The following is a 21694-nucleotide window of genomic DNA, read 5'->3' as shown; positions in this document are numbered from 1 at the left end:
TCAGTGGTTCTGAGTCTGCTCATACCACTTGAGGGACCTGGAGTAAGTTTCATATCCAGGCTGTGTTTCAGTTTCCTTAGTGAAAGCAAGGATAACAGTACTCCTAACCTCATGGGATTCTCGGGAAGATTTAATGACATACTGGAAAGCATTGCATGCGAGTAGGCATTTGAAGGATGTCCTGTTTTGCCAGTGCTGTTGTTCTGGTTACAAAATAAACTGAGACCTCAATCTTCCTTCTAGCTTTAAAGTACTGAAGGCAAATGAGGCATGTGTCTCAAAGCCTGTGTTCTGGCCTCACACCTGTAGACACAGACCCACACTCACACCCGCCTGCCTTCTCTCTGTTCCCACTAATCCCCTCCTATCCCAGAACCATCCCGTGCTGCTCTCAGCCCCTCTATTCCTAGCCTTACAGGGGTCTCCAGATTACTACCCAACACCCTGTCCCCACCAAGTCCCAGCACCAAATTTAGCACGCAGTAGGCATTCAGTCGAGATAGTGGCTGGTGTCTGGGAAGCACCCTTGACATAGCTTGCCCTGTGCTAATTGCTGTACCTGCTTCCATTCTCATAATGTTCTTATAAGTATGGAGATAGTATGACTATCTCCAAGCCAGGAAAGGGGAATGCCAAGTCACAAAGTGCTTGATTAAGTCGCCCTGCTGTGTGTGACTGATGAGCCTCAAGATAACAGGGGCTGAAGGAATCTGGTGATTGCGAACTGGCATGTCCACCACATGCTGGTGTGGTCCTCATGGCCCATGTGAGCACCTTCCAGATGGGGAGTGCCATCCTCTACCTGCCTGTGGCCAGGGGCTGGCACCTGTTTGAAGTGAAGGAAGCATGTTTATAGACTATTTGGCCTAAAAAGAGCAGTACCGATGGTTTTCTGTGGCTGTGAGGCTAGAAAGTTTGCTTTAAAAGTAAATAAGTAAAAATGGTAAGTAAACACGAGCATGGGATGTCACATATATGGTAGAAGTCACAAAATAGCCAGAGAGCTCAGATACTGTAGTCAGTGAGGAGAATGTGGTCTTCAGGGCCAGACAGACGTCCACTGTGTGTATACTGTACACAGTGAATTCCCATGTGCCCGCCCTGAGAGTCTGCGTCGCTCGGACAACTTACTTGCCTCTGTCTGAGAGTCAGTTTCCTCATCTGTAAAATGGGGATAAGATAACCAAGAATTAGGGCTCAGTTTCACTATGTGCAAAAGTTGTTAGTATCCTCCTTTCCTGTGTTATCTTGAAGGCACTAGGGAGCCGTTGTAGACTTTTGATTAAGGGAGTGACTCCTTTAAGAGAGGACAGAGGAAGTTCAGGGTTAATTCATTTCCATTTGGGGAGATTGGAAAAGGATATAACAGCACTTTTTTTTTTTCACTTCAAATACATTTCCCTTTTATTAAAGTTCAAATCACCATTATATGGTTCGGAGCTCTAAAGGAAAACGTGTTGAATAAGGTAATATGTTATCTTCAGCATTTCCAGGTGAATATTTACATCAGGTAGCAGTATGAAGAAGTTCTTGGGAAGCCCAGTCCCCCCTGGAGTGTTTCCTGCCTCATTCAGGGCTGCAGGGAGAGGGCACCCAAGATTTGTTTTTCCCTGGGCTGAGTCTGATATGAAGGGGCATCTGTACTGAAGAAGTGGGACTGAAGTATAGACGGGGTGTTAGGACTAGAGATATTTACTTGGGAGCCCCTCATGTGAACACAGCCTTGGGTTAGAGATTGGGCTCTGTGGGATGATGGTGTTCCTGGGACCCAGCCAGTGCCTGGGGAAATGCCTGCTTGAAGGGGGCAGCAAATGGACAGGACCTGAGAAGGAGGGAGGGTAGCAGGGGAACTCAGTCAGAGAAAGCAAAGGGAGAAGACAGGTTTTCTTTCAAAACATTCTTTCCCTTTTTCTTACCTTTGGCAAAAGCCTCTGAGTACTAACACTATCATTTAAAACTAACCAGAAAGATTAGCGTGTCATTTTATATAATTAGCACATATTGAATCATTCAACAAGAAGTAGTGTCTTTGGTGAAAATGATTCCCATGTGCTTAATCATTTAATAAGATGTTTGAAACCATCTGCATTCAGGTAGCATAAGTGTAATTGTTTGAGGGGAACCCATCAGCCCGCGTGCTGCTCCACAAGCTCTTTTCTCCTCCACCACAGCTGTCCACTCATTCACTGAGATCAAATCTGAAGATGAACTCAACCAGCTTTTCCCAGAGGCCATTTTCCCCGTGTGTCCGGAGGGCGGGGACACTTTGGAGGGTTCCATGGAACAGCTAAAGAAGGGTCTGGAAAGTGGGACGGTGCTGATCCAGTTTGAGGTAAGAGACTCCGAGGGCCAACCCCCCAGCCTGGGCCACCTCCATGGGTGGCTGCTCCCTCACTGCTGAATCTCCTGAGCCCCTGGCCACCTGAGCTCAGGTTTGCAGCTCCGCAGCACCGACCTGGAAAGCCACATGTGCTTGGGGACTACGGCCCATGGCTGAACTCTGCATCACCCCTGATTCTAGTGATGCTCCGTAGTCATGGAGAAACATGTCAGAGATCCAGGAGGAGGGGCTTTGAGCACATTTAGCTGCCAACACAGAAGCTTGAAATGCTCAGCAATACAAGGTAGTGGGTGAGTGCCTGGGGGTGATGAAGGGGCAGGTCCCCAACCCCTCCCGACACTGTACTCTTGAGCAGGTATTGAGACCCCATGAGAGCATGGTATTTGGCCTCCCCAAGTCTCTCAGAAACATGTGAGCATAAGTAGAAAACAGTCAGACCCCATCTTTTTCCCCCAGGAGGCACGGCTATCTATAGAGTAAGACTGTTGACAAGGCACCCGCAGAGATTTTTCATAAAACTAAAGAGCACCAAAGGAGACTGGGTTTTTAAGTCCGTTTTACTGACTGCTAGCTAATAGAATTGAAAATAGGACATGTTTATCTTTCAAATTTATTGAAAGGTAAGAGAAAGCAGAATAGCGCATGCAATAACACGTAACAGAAGAGCCCAGAGAGCAGAAAATAGGCCAATAAAAAAAACAGATGATGTTTAATGACAATATACACTGTCTGATACATTCAGAGTTTCAGGTCCTATTCAAAGCAGAAATCAGCAGCGCATTGCTTTATCAGGAAACTATAAAGGAAAAACAGACACAGAAGCAAATTAGGAAGTTTGTCAAATGTATTTGGACCACAGAATTGATTCAAGAAAGCATGAATAATATTACTAAACAAGGAATGCAAAGCAAAAAGCCTTGAATGGAAGGAAGGTTCATTTTATAATTGTGTAAGGAAGATAATGTAATAAAATATTTGAACAATGTATATAGAACAACAATTGAAAGTAAAAACCCACAAGTGAAAGGTAAAGATAATTGAGCCCCAGAAATCAATAGGGAACTTTAAGGTTTTAATTCATAGCCTTACCAGATGATATAGATAAGTTCATATATGGTAGAAATGAAATTAGCATAAGAAGACAGGAATAATAAACTCATTCAGTAGAGTTGCTAGAGATATACTGAATACCTATTAGCCCTATTTTCCTACAGGAGGCCATGTGGGCTTTAAGTTTGTTTAAAAAAAGAAAAAAGGAAAATGTACAGATTATGTTTTCTGGTCTTGCCTCCCCAAAAGCTCAAAATTGAAACACAATTATTTTTAAACTTTGTCCAAAATAATTGAAACAAGGAGAACTTGAAAACCAGTTATAGACTGTTAGTTTTATTCTGTTTTTGGTATTGGAGGGGGCATGAAAGAGGGAAGGATCTGTGGAGTCACTCACTCATTCATTCATTCATTGAGTATTAGGTGCTTACCATGTGCCAAATGCTGGATCAGGAACACAATGAGGGGAGGAAGAGGAGGACTTATGGCCCCAAGGAGCTAATAGTGTAACCTTGGTTTATTTTGGGAAAGTATCATGAGTCCCAGAAACAGCTACAGGCCAAGATAGAACAGGATTTTTGTTTGTTCTGTCTCACTGGAGGTGAGATGTTTTCAGGAGGGTCTCTGGAGTGAGAAGTAGGATACAGAAGAGGGATGAGACTAAGTGTAGAGGGGAGGGTATTTTAGGAAGGCCAAAACCTGAATGTAGACCAAGCTCCTGGGATGTCAGAGAGACAGCTAAGGGACCAGGCTCAGGCCCACCTGGGGTGGGCAGCACCCCATGGAGTCCTGGGGGCCTTCTCCAGGTGATGCAAGTCCTTCAACCCAGTGAGAACCTTTGCTCTTTGAGTCGACTGTCCACAAGGAGGCACTGTGGGCTCTCAGGAAAAGATCAAGCCCATCTCAGTTCTCCAGAAAGTCCCCTTTACTCAAGTGGCTCCACTTTTATATTGTACATATGGGGCTTCCTCATAGATTTCCCTTGAACAGTGTTCACTGAACTTTATTATGTTCAAAAAATGCTTGAGAGAGATGTACTCCCCTACCCCCTTAGTAGTTTCTAAAGGGTGACAGAGACCCCCTATTGGATATCCCCTGAGGAGTTTGTTAAATTGTGCCCAGTCCACACCTTCTGCAGTGGGGCCTACATTTGGCTCTCTTAACACATTCACCAGGAGGCTTGATGCCCACGCTAATCCAGAGGAGAAGGTGAAGGTCTGCTGAACCATTGTCCAGAGACTGCCCATCCTCACTGTCTTACCTCTTGAGCCTAAAGTTAGACAGTTGTGTGAGAAATGGAGAATATACAGAGTTTAGGGTTAAATATTAGGATGTTCATGTTTCTTTCCTCTTGCCTATACATTGCCTAGAAAATAAGTAGGAAACCCCTCATTTTAAGCAGTGTCTTTGCAGAATTCCAAACTGCAGAAGATAATAGCAGAGCTGCTCTGTGTTGGAGCTAGTGAAGTAGGTGGAGCCTCAGCTCTTGGGTTTCCCCAAGCCGCCTCCCTGAGAACCCGAGACTATGAAACGTATTTTAACCATAGAACTGGTAAAGGAGAGGAATACTAAAGAAAGCCAGAAGAGATGGGAAACGAATGTAAAGGGGGACCTTTGGTGAGCACCTACTATGTGCTAAGGACTGCATGTGCTTCATCTCCCAAACTCTCACAGGAACCCTCATGTGTGTGTCTTTGACACCTTTGTATAGATGAGGGACAGCCCCAGAGCAGATATCTTCAAACTGGATTGGGACACAGGCAGGCTTACTCAAAAGCTTGTTTTTTTTAAATACTACCTAACCTTAGGAAACAACAAAATGCTGTTTACATGTGAGGGTTACTGTGAGAGTAGTACAGCATCCATGTGGAAAGATCTGAGTGGCTCTGTGGCCTCCCGGAGCCAGAGACTTTAAATCCTGGCTCTACTCACTTCCTGTGTGACCTCAGGCACGTCCCTTAAATTCTATCGACTCTACTTCCCCATCTATAAATTGGGTGTCTCCAGGGATGGCTGAGTTAGATGAGATAAATGCTTAATGCTTTGTCTGGCACATGGTAAGAGAGCCGTAAAAAGGAAGTATTATTATTTTAAGTAAAGGCTTCAGGACTCTAAAGAACGTGCCCAGTCTCCACACAAGAAGTCATTGTGTCACACTGGGTGGAGAACCCAGGGCCCTCTGACTCCAAAGTCTTGGCTGTCGGATTCTCCACTCCTCCAGTGCCCTTGGCAGGTGGATGACTTGGCTGGTGGAGTATGTGCTCTGGACAGGAGCAGGAAGGAGGGCCTGTTCACCCACAGGTACCTGCTCCACCACACAGAGGGCCTGCCGTGAGGTAGCTAGGCCTTGGGGGCGGTGAGGGGGGGAATCCTCTCTCAGGCAGTTTCCAGCAAGCTTGCTCCGAAACATTTTTTCATTCAGGGAATTCCCCTGTCCCTCCTAAGGCTTCCAGTAAACAGTTACAAATGTGTTCCAGAAGGCATTTGGTCCCAGCTTTAATAAAATCACACTTAATAATAATTAGCATTTCTATAGCACTTTGGAATCTACCAAGTGTTTCACAGTATGTCATCTCAGTTGACTCAACAGTTCTGTAAAATAGATATGGCCAAGATTTTTAGCACCACTCTTTCACAGCTGGAGAAAATAAGGCTCAGAGGCTGGGTTTTGTTTATTTATTTGGGTTTTGTTTTTTTGTTTTTCTTTCATAAAACTAACTAGTTTTCTAAGCTTGTTTCCCTATCACTGTCCCCATCTCTGATTCCCTAGGGCCAGACTTCATGTCTCTACACCCAGGGCTCCTGACCATCTCGCACCTTTCTGCCCAGGAATAACCAAGCCAAAATGTAGTTCTTGTAGTTCCAATGTGCGGTTCTTGTCTCAAATTCGGGCCAATATAAGAAAGTCTGAACTCATCCCCGCCTCCAGAAAGGCATCCCTGTTTCCAGCACATCACTTCCACCCCATCTTCTCAGTGTTTTCATACCCAGTGTGCTGAGCAGCTTCAAGGTCTGAACAAAAGTCTATGAGTTGAACTCAAAAACTGACTCTTAAGACTTCCAGAAACTAAGTGTGTGAACAGGACTGACACATTTCAATGGACCTAGGATTCAAAGGCAGCCTTCCCCAGGCAGATATAAACACCTCTGTGGGCAGATCTTCTGAAGATCCCTAGCCCCCCAAATTTTTAACTTTGATTGTTTGCCCAGTTTTTATGAAATTTTTACTTTTTTTCACAAATAGATTTCTTTTGTCTTAGTTCAGATTGTAATAATTCAGATTGTAATAATTCAAGTAACTCAGAAATAGCCAGAGTCAAATAAGCAGGCTCCTGACTGCTTTCCCCGTTAGCATCTGTATTATGACTGACAAATAACAATTAGTGTGTAGCTGGCCATGCTTTTCCTGTGCTTGTGCAAACATATTTTATACACACATACGTCTCTGTAAGTGCACATTTGTATCATCATGTATATATTGCGTGTGTGTGTGTGCGCATGTGCTTTGTACAGATAGGATCACACTGTGTATGTTTGTTATTCTGCGACTTGCACTTTTCCCTGAAAAACAGATGAATGATGTGTCCAAATCGGTACTTTTAGTTTATCTTGCACATGATTTGGTGCTGTACCTTCATCATAATTTAAGTCAACACCTCTGATTGGGGAATACTCAGGCAGTTTTCAGCTTTCTGTTAATAAAATATATTTTGCTACAGATAGATTTCTTTCATATATTTCTATCAGATAAATCCCATGATGTGCACAAACATTTTTAAATATTGCTATATACGTTTTAAAATTTCATTTCACTACTTTGCAACCCTATCAACAGAATCTACTGCTGACATGCATTTATATACTTGTTTTAAGTAAAGGCTTTTGCTAGAACTATTCCCTTTTTTGCTAGACCATCTCAAGTTGATTACATTTGCATTTCTATTTGAAAATCTTTTTACCTCCAGGTTAACTTTACTGACTATATTCACTTAATTGCAATTCACCTCTATGCATGTACTTGAAACTGAAATATCATTTAGGGAAATTTGACTGAATCAGAAATCCTCCTTACAGAATCAGTCCAAAACCTCTCATAAGTTATTTCCATAATGAACTCCATTAAATTTTACAGACATTTGACAGATTGTTCAGTGGCTACTTGATTGTTTTGTTTAATTTTAAAAAGACCTGATAAGAGAAGAACAGACCAACGAGGGCCAGTTTACAAAACAAATAATTTGCAAAATTACAGAGGGAAAAGAATGTTCAGCCTCCCTGTTCAAATTGCAAAGACATTGTAGTTGGTGATGTTTGCCACAATGTGGTGAATTAAACATTCTTATACACCCCTAGGGCAACATGGTTATAAGCTCAAAGTCCTACAAATAAGTTGTAATGCAACAATTATGTTCTGAGGAATTTATATGAGTACAGAAGTTGAAAACAGCCTGATCAAAATGTAGAGTAAAATTTAAAACTATGAAAAACCACAGATTATTGAACCAGTTAAAAATCACATATAGAGAATGGTACAGGGAATTAGGCACTATAAGTAGGAAAAAACTGGCTTCCAATTATGGTATTTCCCAGAACACTTTTTGTGAGATCTGAGAACCTTGGCCAAATTAGCTGGAGAAACACTAAGCTAGTTAGAATTAAACAAGCATATGTCCAGCAGGACTTGTCTTCTTAGAGGTTCATAGACTATCAGAACGTTTGTACTATTTCCCAGATCTCTTTGAACTTGAAAATTCTTTTACAGTCTAAGGAATACCTGTTAACTTCTCTCAGTATGGTTGGGTTTCACATAATCTACTATGGGAAGAGCTAATATATAGTTAAATCTCATCTTTTATTTTTAAATGGCATGTCTTTATTATATGTTTTGCCATATATGCTTATGTTTCTTTGGGTGCATGGATGTATAGAAAAATAAGCTAGAGAAAATATGAAAAGGATCCTCTCAGGGCTATGAAATTACTGGTCTTTTTTTTTTTTATGAATTTCCCAAATTTCCTGCAAAAGGAAAAAAGATCACTTGGTAATACTGAAAAAATTGTGTCATTTTTAACCTCCCATAAAGTTGGTAAAAACATCTGATTGATAATGTTTGTCTCTCTCCTTCAAAGTGGGGGACGGTGATGTGTAGCAAAGAAATCTCAGTGGGGCAGGGGGAACTTAATGGGGGTGGATGTGTCTGTGTCCTTCATGATGGTGATGGTCCTGTGAGTATGGACTTAGGCACCGTTCTATACATGTTAGTCAGAGCTCCATAAAGTACTCCCCAAGCCTTGGAGTCAGATTTGAGTTCAGTATCTAGTTTGCAATCTTAAGCAAAGCATTTAATCTCTGCCTCCTGCTTGCAAAATAAGGAAACTCCTACTACCTCTCACAGAGCTGTTGTCAAAATCACATCAGATACCATAGCAAAGTATCTGCCCTGTGCTTATTACGAATGCGCAAAAATTGCTTTCATTGAACTTTTTGCTAGTGATCGCATATACAGGAAAATAAGCCTTTAAATGAAGCTTACTATTTATCAGAATAAATGTTTTTACAGTGGAAATATACTTCTGAGCTAATGAATGAAATGTTCTCATTCTTGAACAAATAAGGTTCACTCCACTGAATTGGAGGGAAATGTTTTTAGACTAATTTAGGTGACTCCATTTAATTTTGAGTCAGAATTCTTTTTTTTCCCCCTACTTGCTTTCAGCATTTGTCACGTAATTGTCACAAAGACAAGGTTTTACTTAACCATATTCCATTATGTGTGACTCAGACCCCTTCCTATGACTGTTTTTTCTCCCAAAGATCTTCTTGTTTATAAAAAAAAAATTTTGACGAATTTAGTTTCTCATGTAATTGTAAAGCTGCTTCTTGGGGAATGTTTTCTTACATAATATAGTCACTTTTAAATGTTAAGATCTGGGTGCTCTAGCTGGTAAACTTTACTGCTGAAGTATATGTTCACACTCCCTTCGTGACTGATTTCTTAGCAATGTTTTTTTGTTTTTGTTTTTACTTTTCTGTCATATAGCAACTCTACAGAAAGAAGCCTGGTTTGGCCATCACGTTTGCAAAACTGCCTCAAAATTTGGACAAAAACCGATATAAAGATGTGCTGCCTTGTGAGTATCCGGTGTGACTGCCTCCTTCCCCCACACGCACACTGAAATAATGTTTCCCTTTTTAAAACAGATTGTCTGGTATTCTGGAACGATTTTCAGTGTGTCTGTAAACACCACTGTCTTTATTGCAGCCATTTCAGACTCTGAACAGTTGGGGAATAGTGTTTATGCTAATGAGGTGGGAGCTGCAGATGGGGCTGGGAACTGAACTCTTGTTTACTTGGTATGATAAAAATAACGCTCAGAATAATTGGTAAATTTTTCTCTCCCCCACAGATGATACCACCCGGGTATTATTGCAGGGAAATGAAGATTATATTAATGCCAGTTACGTGAACGTAAGTTAGGAATCTGGATAATAAGAAAGGTCACATTAATCATTATAACAAGCGTGATAACGGCACACAGGGTGCTTTGCGGTTGCCAAAGTGCCTTCCTGTTCATTCCCTTGTTTCAGCACCGCAGCAGGCATTGAGGGAGGCAGAACAGGCTCAGCTTACAGAGAGAGGACTTCACATGTACTGAGATTCAGAACAATTAAATAATTTCAAAGTCTCAGAACTAACAGGAGGTGGGACAAAAACTCAGATTCCTTGTCTCCTACTCCAGCCTCCACATGCCTTCTGCCCTTAGCTACTGACTTTTAGGTGTTTTTTTTGCCAGTGGTTATGTTTGTAATATTCTGTATTCCCCCATGCCCCTATATTACTAGTGTACATCCTGCCAAAAAATAAAACCTCTGCTTTATATATACTCCCAAAAAGAAAAGGTAAAGGTTTCATATATTGTGGGAAAAGTATTTATTCTCACCCTGAAAATATGTCTTGGGCAACTTAATAGACTCAGCTCCTTCATCTGCACCACGGGTCAGCACATTTTCTCTGTAAAGGACCAGAGAACACATATTTTTGTCTTTGAAAGCCAAGGGCAAAACTGAGGCTATTGCTTAGGTATTTCTATGACTATTTAAAATACAGCTTTGTAACTCACACGACTCAAGAAAAACAAAATAAACAACCCAGTCAAGAATGGGCAGAAGAACTTAAAAGACATTTCTCCAAAGAGAAAATGCAAATGGCCAACAGGCATATGAAAAGTGTTCAACATCCCTTATAGTCAGATTAATGCAAATTAAAACCACATTGAGATACCGCCTTATACCAGTGAGAATGGCACATATCAAAAAAACAAGCAATAACAAATGTTGGCGAGGATGTGGTGAAAAAGGAACTCTCCTACATTGCTGGTGGGAGTGCAAACTGGTCCAACCACTATGCAAAACTGTCTGGAGGTTCCCCAGTCTACTAAAAATGGAGCTACCATACAATTCCTAAGGATCCACCCAAAAGACACAAAAACAGTGATTCAAAAGAACACCTGTACACCTATGTTTATTGCAGCACTATTTACAATAGGTAAAACCTGGAAACAACCCAAATGCCCAAAAATAGATGACTGGATCAAGAAGATGTGTGTGTGTATATATATATATATATATATATATATATATATATATACACATACACAGTGGAATATTATTCAGCAATCAAAAAAGATAAACTCATGCCATTCACAGAAAAGTGGATGGAGCTAGAAGGAATTATGCTCAGTGAAATAAGCCAGAAGGAAAATGAAAAATATTGGATGGTTTCACTTATAGCAGGAATATAGGGGAACCAAATAAGACATCAGTGTAAAAAAAATAATAACAGTACAAAACACAGCAAAGCAAAAACAGACAATTATAAATCAGACACATCCTGCAGGGGAGGAGGAGGGAGAGGGATCAGAGGGAGGGAGGGAGGAGCACAGGGGACTGAGGTGATGGTGCACGGGTGCACTGGTGAAGGAGACTTCTGGGGACTACACCTGAGGGGGTGGGGGGAAGCGAATATTGTTTAAAAATGAACAATGATGTAAAAAATAAAAAAAACTAATATAAAAAAGAATAGAAAGCAAACCCTTTAAAATAAATAAATAAATAAATAAATAAATAAATAAATTACAGCTTTGTAAACAACAACTCTTAGCCAGCAAGGCAGAAGCTGGACTTGGCCCTCAGGCCTTAGTTTGCCAATCTTTGATCTAAATGATGAAATCCAAATTTTTCTTAGGTGAAGTTCTCAAATTATAGCAAAATATCAAGAACTGCCCTCATCAATATGGCTGATCAATGAGTCCAAACTCCTGTGACCTGTGTCCCTCCTTCAGGAGTCCTGGTGTCTTGAAAGCAGTGTCAGGAAGGGTGAGGGTGTCCAGACTGCTCAGTGCAGTCTCTTTCAGTTAACTAGGGGCTGAGACCAGGTTGAACAAGCCATTAACTGAAGCATCCACTAGCCATGAATCAGGCACCTCTGTTTACCTTCGCTGCCTGAAAATGAGTGAATCACAGTGCCACTCCACAGCGCTGCAGGTCCTGAGTGTTCTTTCAAAGAAAGGGCTCAGTTCAGAAGGGAAAAGGCAAAAGAGCTGGCTGGGAGGGGGACCCCCTGGCACCCTGATACCATCTTAGCATGCCATGTTAAGATGAGTGAACTCATGGTACAGTCATCAGGAGCCACATGGAAAGCAAAGTGCAACAAAAATTGGTGATATATGCGTGTGTGATTTCTGCTTTAAATAAAAACAGATTTGGTTACAAACCCTGCCTAGTGAAAGACTCGCAGATTCCCAGTTTTGATTCTATTTGGGGTAGAGCAACGAGAGAAAAACTCTTCTGCCACCTTGTAGGCACATTTCTGTCTTTCGCCTGTTTTTTGAGTATCATCCACATGTATCTTAACTGTCTTAACTGTTACTGTGAGATACCTCTCGAGGATTTTAAAAATTACTTTCTCTTTGATTTTTCTTATGTGCTGTAAGTTGATAGATCCCACTAATGTGATGTCACTTACCAAGTAGGAGAGTTTAGGGTCCTATTGCCTGTCCCTCTGCAGCAGTAACAGATTCTAATGCCAATGCCTTCATCTCTTGCCAGATGGACATCTCTGCGGCTGACCTTGTAAACAGGTACGTTGCTGCTCAGGGACCCCTGCCCCATACCTGTGCACAGTTTTGGCAAGTCATCTGGGATCAGAAGTTATCACTCATCATCATGTTAACGACTCTCACAGAGCGAGGACGGGTAAGTGACTTGATTTCCAACTCAAATATGTGCTGTGTCACATGTGTTCCAGCTAATATGAGTCTCAGGACTGGAGAGGGTCCTCAATGTTACCTAGTCCAGCCCCTACTTGACCCATGAACGGCTGGGAGCTGCTAATGGACACTGTTGTTGGAGCTGCCAATGACAGGAGCTTGGTGCTCTTTCAGCCCACTCCCCAGTTTCCACCAAGCTGAAAATAGTCAGACAGCCCCTCTCACTCCCAGCTCAGACCCATCATAACAAGCCCAGAACAGTTCCCCTGGCCTCACCTCACCTGTCCAAAACCCCTGCCTCAGTTTTGGCGTCACCCCCCAGACAAGTGCTGGTCCTGTGACCAGCAATATGGGTGCCAGGTTCTCAGTAGTGCTGGAAAGTAGAAGAAATTCCAGTCTCTGCTTGTTAAAGCAAAATCTGATGCACAGATGGGTAAGACGTACTTTAGGAGAGCAGTGGACTTGATACTGTACTTGGCCAGATGTGTGTTTTCATCAGGACAGATGATTGATTATTTAACAGAAGTCAGTATGCAGGGCACCTCTGTACCCAGAATTCTCTAACCTCTGCACTCATATCGATGTCTTTGTTGTAAAATGTTTGCTTCTAAACACATTCCAAAATCAAACACAAGTTAATGTTGATACTGTGTGCTGCTTCCGCCCAGCCTTTCTGGCCTCGCTTGGGTATGTGGTTGACAACGCCAGGATTATAATGTACCCTCTTACCTAAAACAGCAAGTAGAAATTCCTGCTAGTTCTAAGAGCCCCGTGGTTTGCAAAGGGCTTTTACTTGTATTGTCCCAGGCTGATGACGCCTCACCTCTGCCACAACATTTCCAGGGTCCATCTTGTGGATGTTCAGCTCTGACTTTTAAATTCTCCCTCATAATAAGTTGAAATCCACATCTCTTTGAACCCCTACCCCACCTTCTCCTACCACATGAAAGATATAAGTTACCTCTCTTTTCTGTGCAGTCCCCTTTCAAATAGCAGAAAATGATCTTGGAATTGCAAAAGGCTGCGGATTCAATTTCCATTAAGTGGTGGTCAGCAGAAATTGTCTGGACTTTGTCTCGATGTGACAGTTTTCCCCATTTTGTACTCATGTCCTTGACTCTTAAAACCTATATATTGCATGCTGCTCAGGGACATCAGAGCAGTTTACTTATTAACCTCTCTGACACTGAGCTTTCTTGCATATAAAATGAAGATAAAATAATGCCCACCTTGGAGGGGTTTGGGAAGACACAGGAAGCTGAGAAGACTACATGTTGCAAGTGTCCAGCAAATGTTTGCTGGTGGGGTGGGGTAGGGTGGGGTTCATTCATGATCGTCATCACTGGGTGACTCCTGTCATCAGATCAGGGGGTTCTCTGGGGCTCTCCAGGCTTTCTTCAGTCATTTGTGGTAACTCTTGGCGCTTGTCACTCAGAAGTTCTTTTCTTCACTGTTGAAAATGTAAAGGTCCTAGGAGGCAGTAGAAGCCTTCTAAAATGGTATGAGTCAGAAGCCTAAGGACACTCTTTGAAGGGCAGTTGTTAGTGCTTCCACCCCATGCTGTTTCTCCACCTCGTCTGCCCAGCTACCACGGAGATCATCAGACACTTTGCTAAAATCACAAGGCAGTGGTTCTGTGGTATCATCTGGTGTCCTGTCTGGAAGCCTTGTTTTGGCCTACTTTTATTTTTGTTTACATTTCATTTTAATTTTTGTGATTTCCTAGTTATGTTTTGAAAAGGCTATGAAGTGACTGGCACCTTTTTTGAACCAGTCTTGTGGGATTGTGAGGGAAGTGAATGAGTTAATGCAGGTTGCCTGTTCAGAGGAATGTGTGGCACATGGTAAATACTCTATAAATCAGTGTTAGCTGGCAGTAGTGGTTGTAATTTGGGTACCACCTTAGCAATTATTGCGGGAACTGTACTACTTATTATTTTTTTAAGTGATTTTTTTTTTGCTTTAGTAAATGTCCTTTAAAAGCTATACCAGGGCCTCCCCTGGTGGCGCAGCGGTTGAGCACTGGGCTGTGAAGCTGCCTGCAGCCTCTGCAGCGCCGGTTTGATCCCCGGCTGCTCCCCGGCCACCTGAGGGAGGGTCCCACATGGCGCGCAGACCTCTCCTGCCGCCCGCTGCTCCCCTCAGCAGTGTGCTTCGGTCCTTCTGCCTGCTCTGCTCCCCGCTCTGGCTCTGGTGAATTCTTTCACCCACCCGCGCTTCTGACTATACCCAGTGCTTGTATAAATAAATAAATAAATAAAATAAAAAATTTAAAAAAAAAAAAAAAGCTATACCATAAATGGAATTCCATTATCAGTTGCCGTAAGTAGAAGACATATGTAAAGACAAAAAGACCAACAACGTCATTAAATTCTAAATATTTTTGCCTCGCAGGCTATGAGCCCAAGGTCTGCTTGGTCACTCACACTCATAAAAAGAGAGTTAAAGTGTTTAGAAGATAACGTTAAAGCTGTCCTAGACCCAAATTAAGACTTTCCATGGCACACACACACACAAAAATTCTTCCCCACCACGTGATTCTGTCTTGATTAATGCAGACTCAATCTCCTAATCTCCCTCCAGTCATGCCACCCTTTGCCAGCCTTCACGGGCCATTTGGCATTTTATGACAGACATTAAGTTTATTGCTGTGTCCTTTCTAAGATATACCAGTCTCCCCATTTGAAAGCTGTGCTGTATTGGCCTATCCTGTTACTTCTGGGTGCCCAAATGTTTCAGGTTTTCACAGAACCTCTTCATGGAGGTGCTCTCTCCTGCCTCATAAGGTTGTTGAGTTCATGGTATGCTTTATTGGAGATGATCCCTGAACCCACTCATGCCAGCGGGCCCGGGCCATCTCTTTGCTGCCCTTTCTTCTCCCCTTTAGAGCTGGCGCTCCTTCCCAGCTGTAAGGTCATTCTTCTCTGCAGAGAAATGAGACACTCCAGCAGGCCTGGTTACTGACAGATGATCTGCCCTGGCTAGCACCCCTTTCTTTCCCTTGTTCAAACTAAACAGAAAAGGCCCTTTCTTCCCTCCAACAGGCCCCAGCTTCCTCCGACTACTCTTATAGGTCCTGCCTGCCCTGCCCTGCTCTGCCCTGATTACGTCCCTATCCTCTTATGTGGGTGTCCAGTCTGAACCTGAGTTCTGGTGAGGCCTCCCTGTGACCTGGAGGGTTTCTTTGTTTCCCAGCCTGTCCTTCCTAATTGCACCTATTCCAGCTGGTTCCATCAGATTCCTGCCTAGAGATTCCTGTCTCCAGAAGTCATGGCATTTTCTTCACTATCTCTGACCCTAAGAACTTACTGCTCTTATTTATCATTGTTAAGAAACCCACTCTTCTAAAAGCCAGGCTGCCTAGTTCCCTCCCGCTCCTGTTACAGATGCTCAGCTGACCTGTGCCCTTATCCTGAGGTCCCTGTCTCATCTTCCTCCCCACCACCCGCTGGCTCTTGCCCATCAGGAGTCTGTCTCCAAACTGGCAGCTTTGCCCCTTACTTTTTCTGAGAGATGACATTTTCACATGTCCCATTTTCTCCCATATTGTGCATTTAGCCAGGCAGGACCCCTGCAGGCATGTGGCTGGCTGTGGCCAGCGCCTCTGCTGCTCCCACGTGAGCCTGCACCTGCAGGCTTCCTCCAGAGCTGGCTCACCACAGCCTGTGAGACACTCCTGCGGCAGCATCACTCTGCCTTCTCCCTGTTTTCAGTCCCACCCAAAGTGATGTTTACTGTATTCTCCCTTCAGCCTCGTGGGCTTCCTCATAGGGGGAATACAGTGCGTAGAGCCATAGCCCCTCAATTGAGAAATCATTCCCCACACCTTTCTTTTTGGGAGAAAATATTTTTTTACAGCTGCATATGCCCACTACTTGTGTGTATGATCAGACATAAGTTGATTCATTCCCTGAGGCTCAGTTTGCTCGTGTATAAAACACAGACAGCAGTAGTGCCAACCTCAGAGAGCTGCTTTGAGGCCAAGAGAAAATAATGTCCATAAAAAGTTCTGTCTAGCACTTGGCATATTCTTTACAGAAGATACTAGCTAGTAGACTACACCCAAGAGCTGGGGTCTGATATTTCTGAATCATATATAGTGTTGTCACCCAAAGTTCCCTTATTTAAAAAAAAAAAATCAAAAAAAGATATTAGGCTTAGGCGTCATCACTCCCCATGGTGGCAACATTAATGTGGCAATAGAAAGTCAGAGAAGTAACTTGCCCGAGATCACCCAGCTTAGCGTGACTTATTAACCAAGATGGAGCCCGGGGTTTCCACTATACCTCAAAGCATTCAGCTCCAAGTAGACCTCAAATCTAAAGTTGATCAAGGATGAAAGAGAGAATCCAGTTCTGGTCAGATTTTTCTGGACTCTCTGGAAATACAGAGACGGTGGCTCTGCCTTACCTAGACCAGTCGTTTCAGGTCAGGTCCTGTGCTGTGGGCAGGACCTTTGGGAGCTGCAGTGGTGATCTCGGCCACCTGCACAGATAAGGCAGCCCTAGGCTTGGATGTCCACCTGCCTCGGGACCTGTGGTCAGCAGCCCCGTCATGGCTAAGCCAGGACAGGACATGGGCACTCACCAGAATACCCGTGTTTAATGTTTACAAGTAAATTTTTCACTCCAGCTTTCTAGCAGCATGCCTTAATTTCAAATATTTACTGTGACATTTGAAAATAAAAATAGAAGAGCTGATTCCAGACAAATTACATGCCGTTGGTTTACACTCCCCTTCAGCTAGAAACAAATGTTATTACATAAGTTGTTGCAACTATAGGTTTGAAAAAGAATTCTTTTTGAATGAGTCAGATTTGGATAGAACTACTTGGGGTTGGAGAGCTCGGCCAGAATTTTGCTTTGAAGTCAGAGGCAGATACTATGATAGCCAAAGAGCAGGCTTCAGGGTTTAGAGGAGAGGTTGAAAGTAGCAGGTGAGATCAGTTGCCTGCACAGAAGCCACAGCCTGAGAGCCCACTCCCATGGCAGCCCTAAGAGCCTGAGCAAGTTGCTTAATTCCACTGAGCCTGGTTTCATCTGCTACATATGATGAGAGTCAGCTCCACTCAGGTAATTCGGAAAGCGTTTAAGGACCTCAGAGATAGGCTCAAGTGCAAAGGAATGGTCATCCCACTTAGGGGATTTCTTTCGTCTGCATTTCTGTGGAATCTGTGATCACCCTTAAGTTAACGTGGCACCTGTAGTAACAGTAACAATGGCCTGACTCCCACAGTGAGCCCAGCACTGCACACCATTGTCCCCACCTCTGTTACCACCTAGGAAGCAGGTCCTGTCCCTAGTTTTTAGACAAAGAATATAAAAATCAGAGGTTAAGTAGCAGGTTCAAAGTGCTGTGGCTAACAAGCAGAGAATGAGATTCCAGCGGAGTCCTGTCTGACTCCCAAGTGTGTGCCCTTAACTGCTGTGCCCTGAGGATTCTGCTGCAAAGGGCTAAGGGGGATGATGAAGCAGGGGTGAGGTATAAGGAGGGTGTGAGAGCAGAGGCAGCCTGAGGGACTGCAGTGGGCACGATTGGGGTTAGGAGTGGCTGGGATAGAGAGGTTTCACCTAAGTCCAGGCTCTACATCTGAAGCCTCTGCTGCTCTTCCAGCAGTTGGACCCTGGCACCGAAGAAGCTAAGTGACTCAGGCTGCAGCCCTGGTCGGGTTTTCGAGTGTAGCCTGACCCTGGCACACTGATCTCTGCCCCACTCTCCAGGAGAAGCGAGGTTCCTCTGTTCCTCTCAGAGAACATATAGAGCGGATGGTCCTTGCCTGGGACCTAGCGTGAGTGAGAGGGCTCTGGCTCAGCGCCCCTCCTGCATGTCCACATGTAACACGTGCCACCCTGCAGCAGTGGGGAGCTCACACTCAAGTGGTTCCCTTGCAGACCAAGTGTCACCAGTACTGGCCCGATCCTCCTGACGTCGTGGAGCATGGCCCCTTTCATATCCGGTGTCAGTCAGAGGACTGCACCATCGCTTATGTGTTCCGGGAAATGCTGGTCACAAACACAGAGGTGAGTGGGGACCCCAGGAAGCCACAGTCTAGAGATAGGTGTTGGCGTCAGCATCCATGGTGGTCCCAAGGAGGCTGTGTTCTAGGTCTGCTCTGTGTTTTCAGCTGGGGAGCATTTCAGGACTGCACAGCCAGCAGGTGGAAGTGATCCAAGTGTCTGTTGATGAATGAATAGATAAGCAATGTGGTCTGTCCATACAGAGACTCTTGTCCCCTGATACATATTACCACATGGATGAACCTGAAATACCTGTGCTAAGTGAAATAGACCAGTCAAAAAAGGGAAAATATTATATAATTGTACATGTATGGACTACCTGGAGTAGCCAAGGTCATCGAGACAAGAGAATGGTACCTCTCAGGCAGGGGAGGGGAGAAGGAAGAGTTAGTGTTTACTGGGTACAGAAGTTCAGTTTGAGAAGATGAAAGGTTCTGGAAACTTTTTCCAGAGGCTGCGGGGTGGTGTGGAAAGCGCATGATTCAGGCACCCCCCACGTATGGGGTGATGGTGATGTTTGCACCATTTTATGAACATGGGGAGCACCACTGAACTGTGTGACTAGTAGTGGTTAAAATGCTAAACTACACGTTACATTTGGCCCATTAAAAAAGAAGCAACATGTGTGGTGCTAATGGCCACAGGAGTGTTGGGGAGAAGTCGCCAGGGGCAGAAATGAAGAAAGCAGTTCTGGGGAAGGTGGCCTGAGCTGAGCCCTTGAGGATGGCGCTTGGAGGAGAGTACGCACAGAGGGCAGGTGGGTCTGGGCAAGGGAGGCAGGAGGCAGGAGGCCAGGTCCCACCCTGACTCACACGGCTGCCTTGTCTCCCCAGACCGGGGAAGAGCACACTGTGACACATCTCCAGTACGTGGCGTGGCCTGACCATGGTGTCCCCGATGACTCCTCGGACTTCCTGGAATTTGTCAACTACATGAGGTCCCTCCGGGTGGACAGTAAACCCATCTTAGTTCACTGCAGGTATTGTGGCTTGTTGGGGTCTGTGTGTGTGGTGGAGGCAGGGGTGGTTTTTTAATGCCCCCTACTCCATGGAGAAGGCCTAGAGAAAGTAGACAGACACCAGCCCTGCCCTAAATCCCACAGGGCTCTCTGCTTTCACAAAGCTGTTTACCTTAGTTCTTCACTACTCAAAAGATGTGGAGTTTTACAAAGCATAAACTTCTAAATATAGTACAGAATTTTGAAGAAAGTCCCACCCTCTTCTTCGCCCTGTCCTTGAGTCTACTGACCTTCACAGATGTGGGAAAGGCAGGGAGTGGGTTTTACACTTGAAGGTGGTTTCTTTCCGTTGGTCTTTAATTCCCTGGCCTCAGAATAAAAGAGAGGTTTCTTCAGCCAGGTTGAAAGCATACCCTGAGTGCATGTTTGTTATTCTTAAAGGTCAGCAGAGGAAAGTGCTGAGTGAATGTGGGGACTGGCGAGTTCAGCTGGGCTCTGTAGAAATGTTGCTTGAACAAATCCCAAGTCTGTGTTCCTTTCCCTACTCCAGTGCTGGAATAGGTCGGACCGGGGTGTTGGTCACCATGGAAACAGCCATGTGCCTAATTGAGAGAAACCTGCCAGTGTACCCACTGGATATTGTTCGGAAGATGAGAGACCAGCGCGCCATGATGGTGCAGACATCAGTAAGTGGGAATCCAGTCATAAAAATAGTGACAGTGGCCAACACTTCTGGAGCGTGTGGTCTGGGCCAGTCCTGCACAAAAGGCCTTGCGAGTCAAGACACTGGTTCAGAATTTTAAAGTACATCTTCCTGGTAGATTATCCTAACCAGTGAAGCTCCATTTTAATGCTTTCTTCTCCCCTGTACATGTCACTAAATTAAGTTTCTTAGGCATTTGTTAATATAGGTAGCCATTTCCTGGAGGGCAGCTTTTACAGGTGTTCCTCTTTAAAACAAAACTGTAGATCTTACCTCAACACACGGCCCTCAACCCCAGCACTGGCCCACTGCCCTCTCTCCCTCGTCCAGGCGTGTGGCCAGGGCCAAACTTCTGGGAATGGATGGACTGTCTTTGTCAAGCCCTCAATGCATGTGTGCACTAATATCTACACCCCAAGCTGATTCCCCTAGGCTGGATTCTTCTTTCTGCTGTGTGTCCATCACACATGGTCTGCCCTTTCTGGTTAAGTAGCCCCCACTGCTTACTGTACAGGGTAGTGAGTTCACAGATAAATCTCTTCTGCTATTTCCCTGGCACTTAGCACACAGAGTACAGTAGATCCTTAAAGTTTCTTTCAACAACTCTTCATTATAAGGTTGATATAAGCAAAAAATCTCAGCCAATGCTAAACAAAAGAGCTCTTATTTGAGGACCTGGTATCACCAGTACTCTTTTCACTTCAAGCCCCAGCTTCCAAGAACTTCTGCACGTCGTTAAGGAGGGACTTACTGTACTTATGAGTGACATGAAGAAAGCACCGCATGTGGGGTGTGATACAGCGTTTACAGGGCTGCTGGTGGATTTGATGGCCTTCTTTTCTTTTCCAGAGCCAGTACAAGTTTGTGTGTGAAGCCATTCTTCGAGTTTGTGAAGAAGGTTTAGTCCAAATGCTGGATCCCAGTTAAGACAACTGTGAAAACGTTCATACGTTCATTCCTCCTTCCCAAGGACATCCTCCTTCAGGACAGACCTTCTCTGGAAGCAGCAAGAGGAATCTGTAGGCGGTGGGAAAGGAATGAGCCCATTTGAACCCAGGCACTTTAAATTTCTCTAGGAAAGGTATCCTGTACATAGGAACTGTGTAGGAAACGCATGCAGTTACAGCATCACTCAGGCCCGCGTTATTCCTCCAGAGATAAAAGCAAAAGGAGTCTCAGTTCGGGGCCTGTCCTCATGCCTTCTTCCCTAGATATCACATTATTCCTGTAAACCATCCTTGGGCAGTTCAGAGGGGACGCCAGCAGTGTTGTTGACTTCCCAGAAACAAGATGGTGTGGCTATTGAGGGCTGCTTGATATTTGGTGTCTGTGTATAGGACTCTAAGGCTGAGCTTT

General features: G+C 44.2%; 1 protein-coding gene across 3 annotated transcripts in view; it reads left to right on the top strand.

The window, feature by feature from the left end:
- The window catches only part of PTPN3 (protein tyrosine phosphatase non-receptor type 3), a gene marked incomplete at both ends in the record, with an annotated part of 127748 nt that extends 106483 nt beyond the window's left edge, over positions 1-21265 (top strand). For all 3 annotated transcript variants that reach the window (XM_084237335.1, XM_084237334.1, XM_084237336.1), the window contains 8 exons: positions 2172-2332; positions 9432-9522; positions 9799-9860; positions 12500-12646; positions 18552-18680; positions 19511-19656; positions 20186-20321; positions 21188-21265. In XM_084237335.1, the coding sequence (XP_084093461.1) occupies positions 2172-2332; positions 9432-9522; positions 9799-9860; positions 12500-12646; positions 18552-18680; positions 19511-19656; positions 20186-20321; positions 21188-21265 (950 nt within the window). The remainder of the gene's footprint in view (positions 1-2171; positions 2333-9431; positions 9523-9798; positions 9861-12499; positions 12647-18551; positions 18681-19510; positions 19657-20185; positions 20322-21187) is intronic.
- Positions 21266-21694: the final 429 nt, after the last annotated feature.

The sequence above is a fragment of the Talpa europaea genome, assembly GCF_964194135.1.
Source record: "Talpa europaea genome assembly, chromosome: 7".
Taxonomy (NCBI): domain Eukaryota; kingdom Metazoa; phylum Chordata; class Mammalia; order Eulipotyphla; family Talpidae; genus Talpa; species Talpa europaea.
The sequence above is the reverse complement of the archived record's forward strand: the minus strand, read 5'-3'. Positions and strand labels throughout refer to the sequence as shown.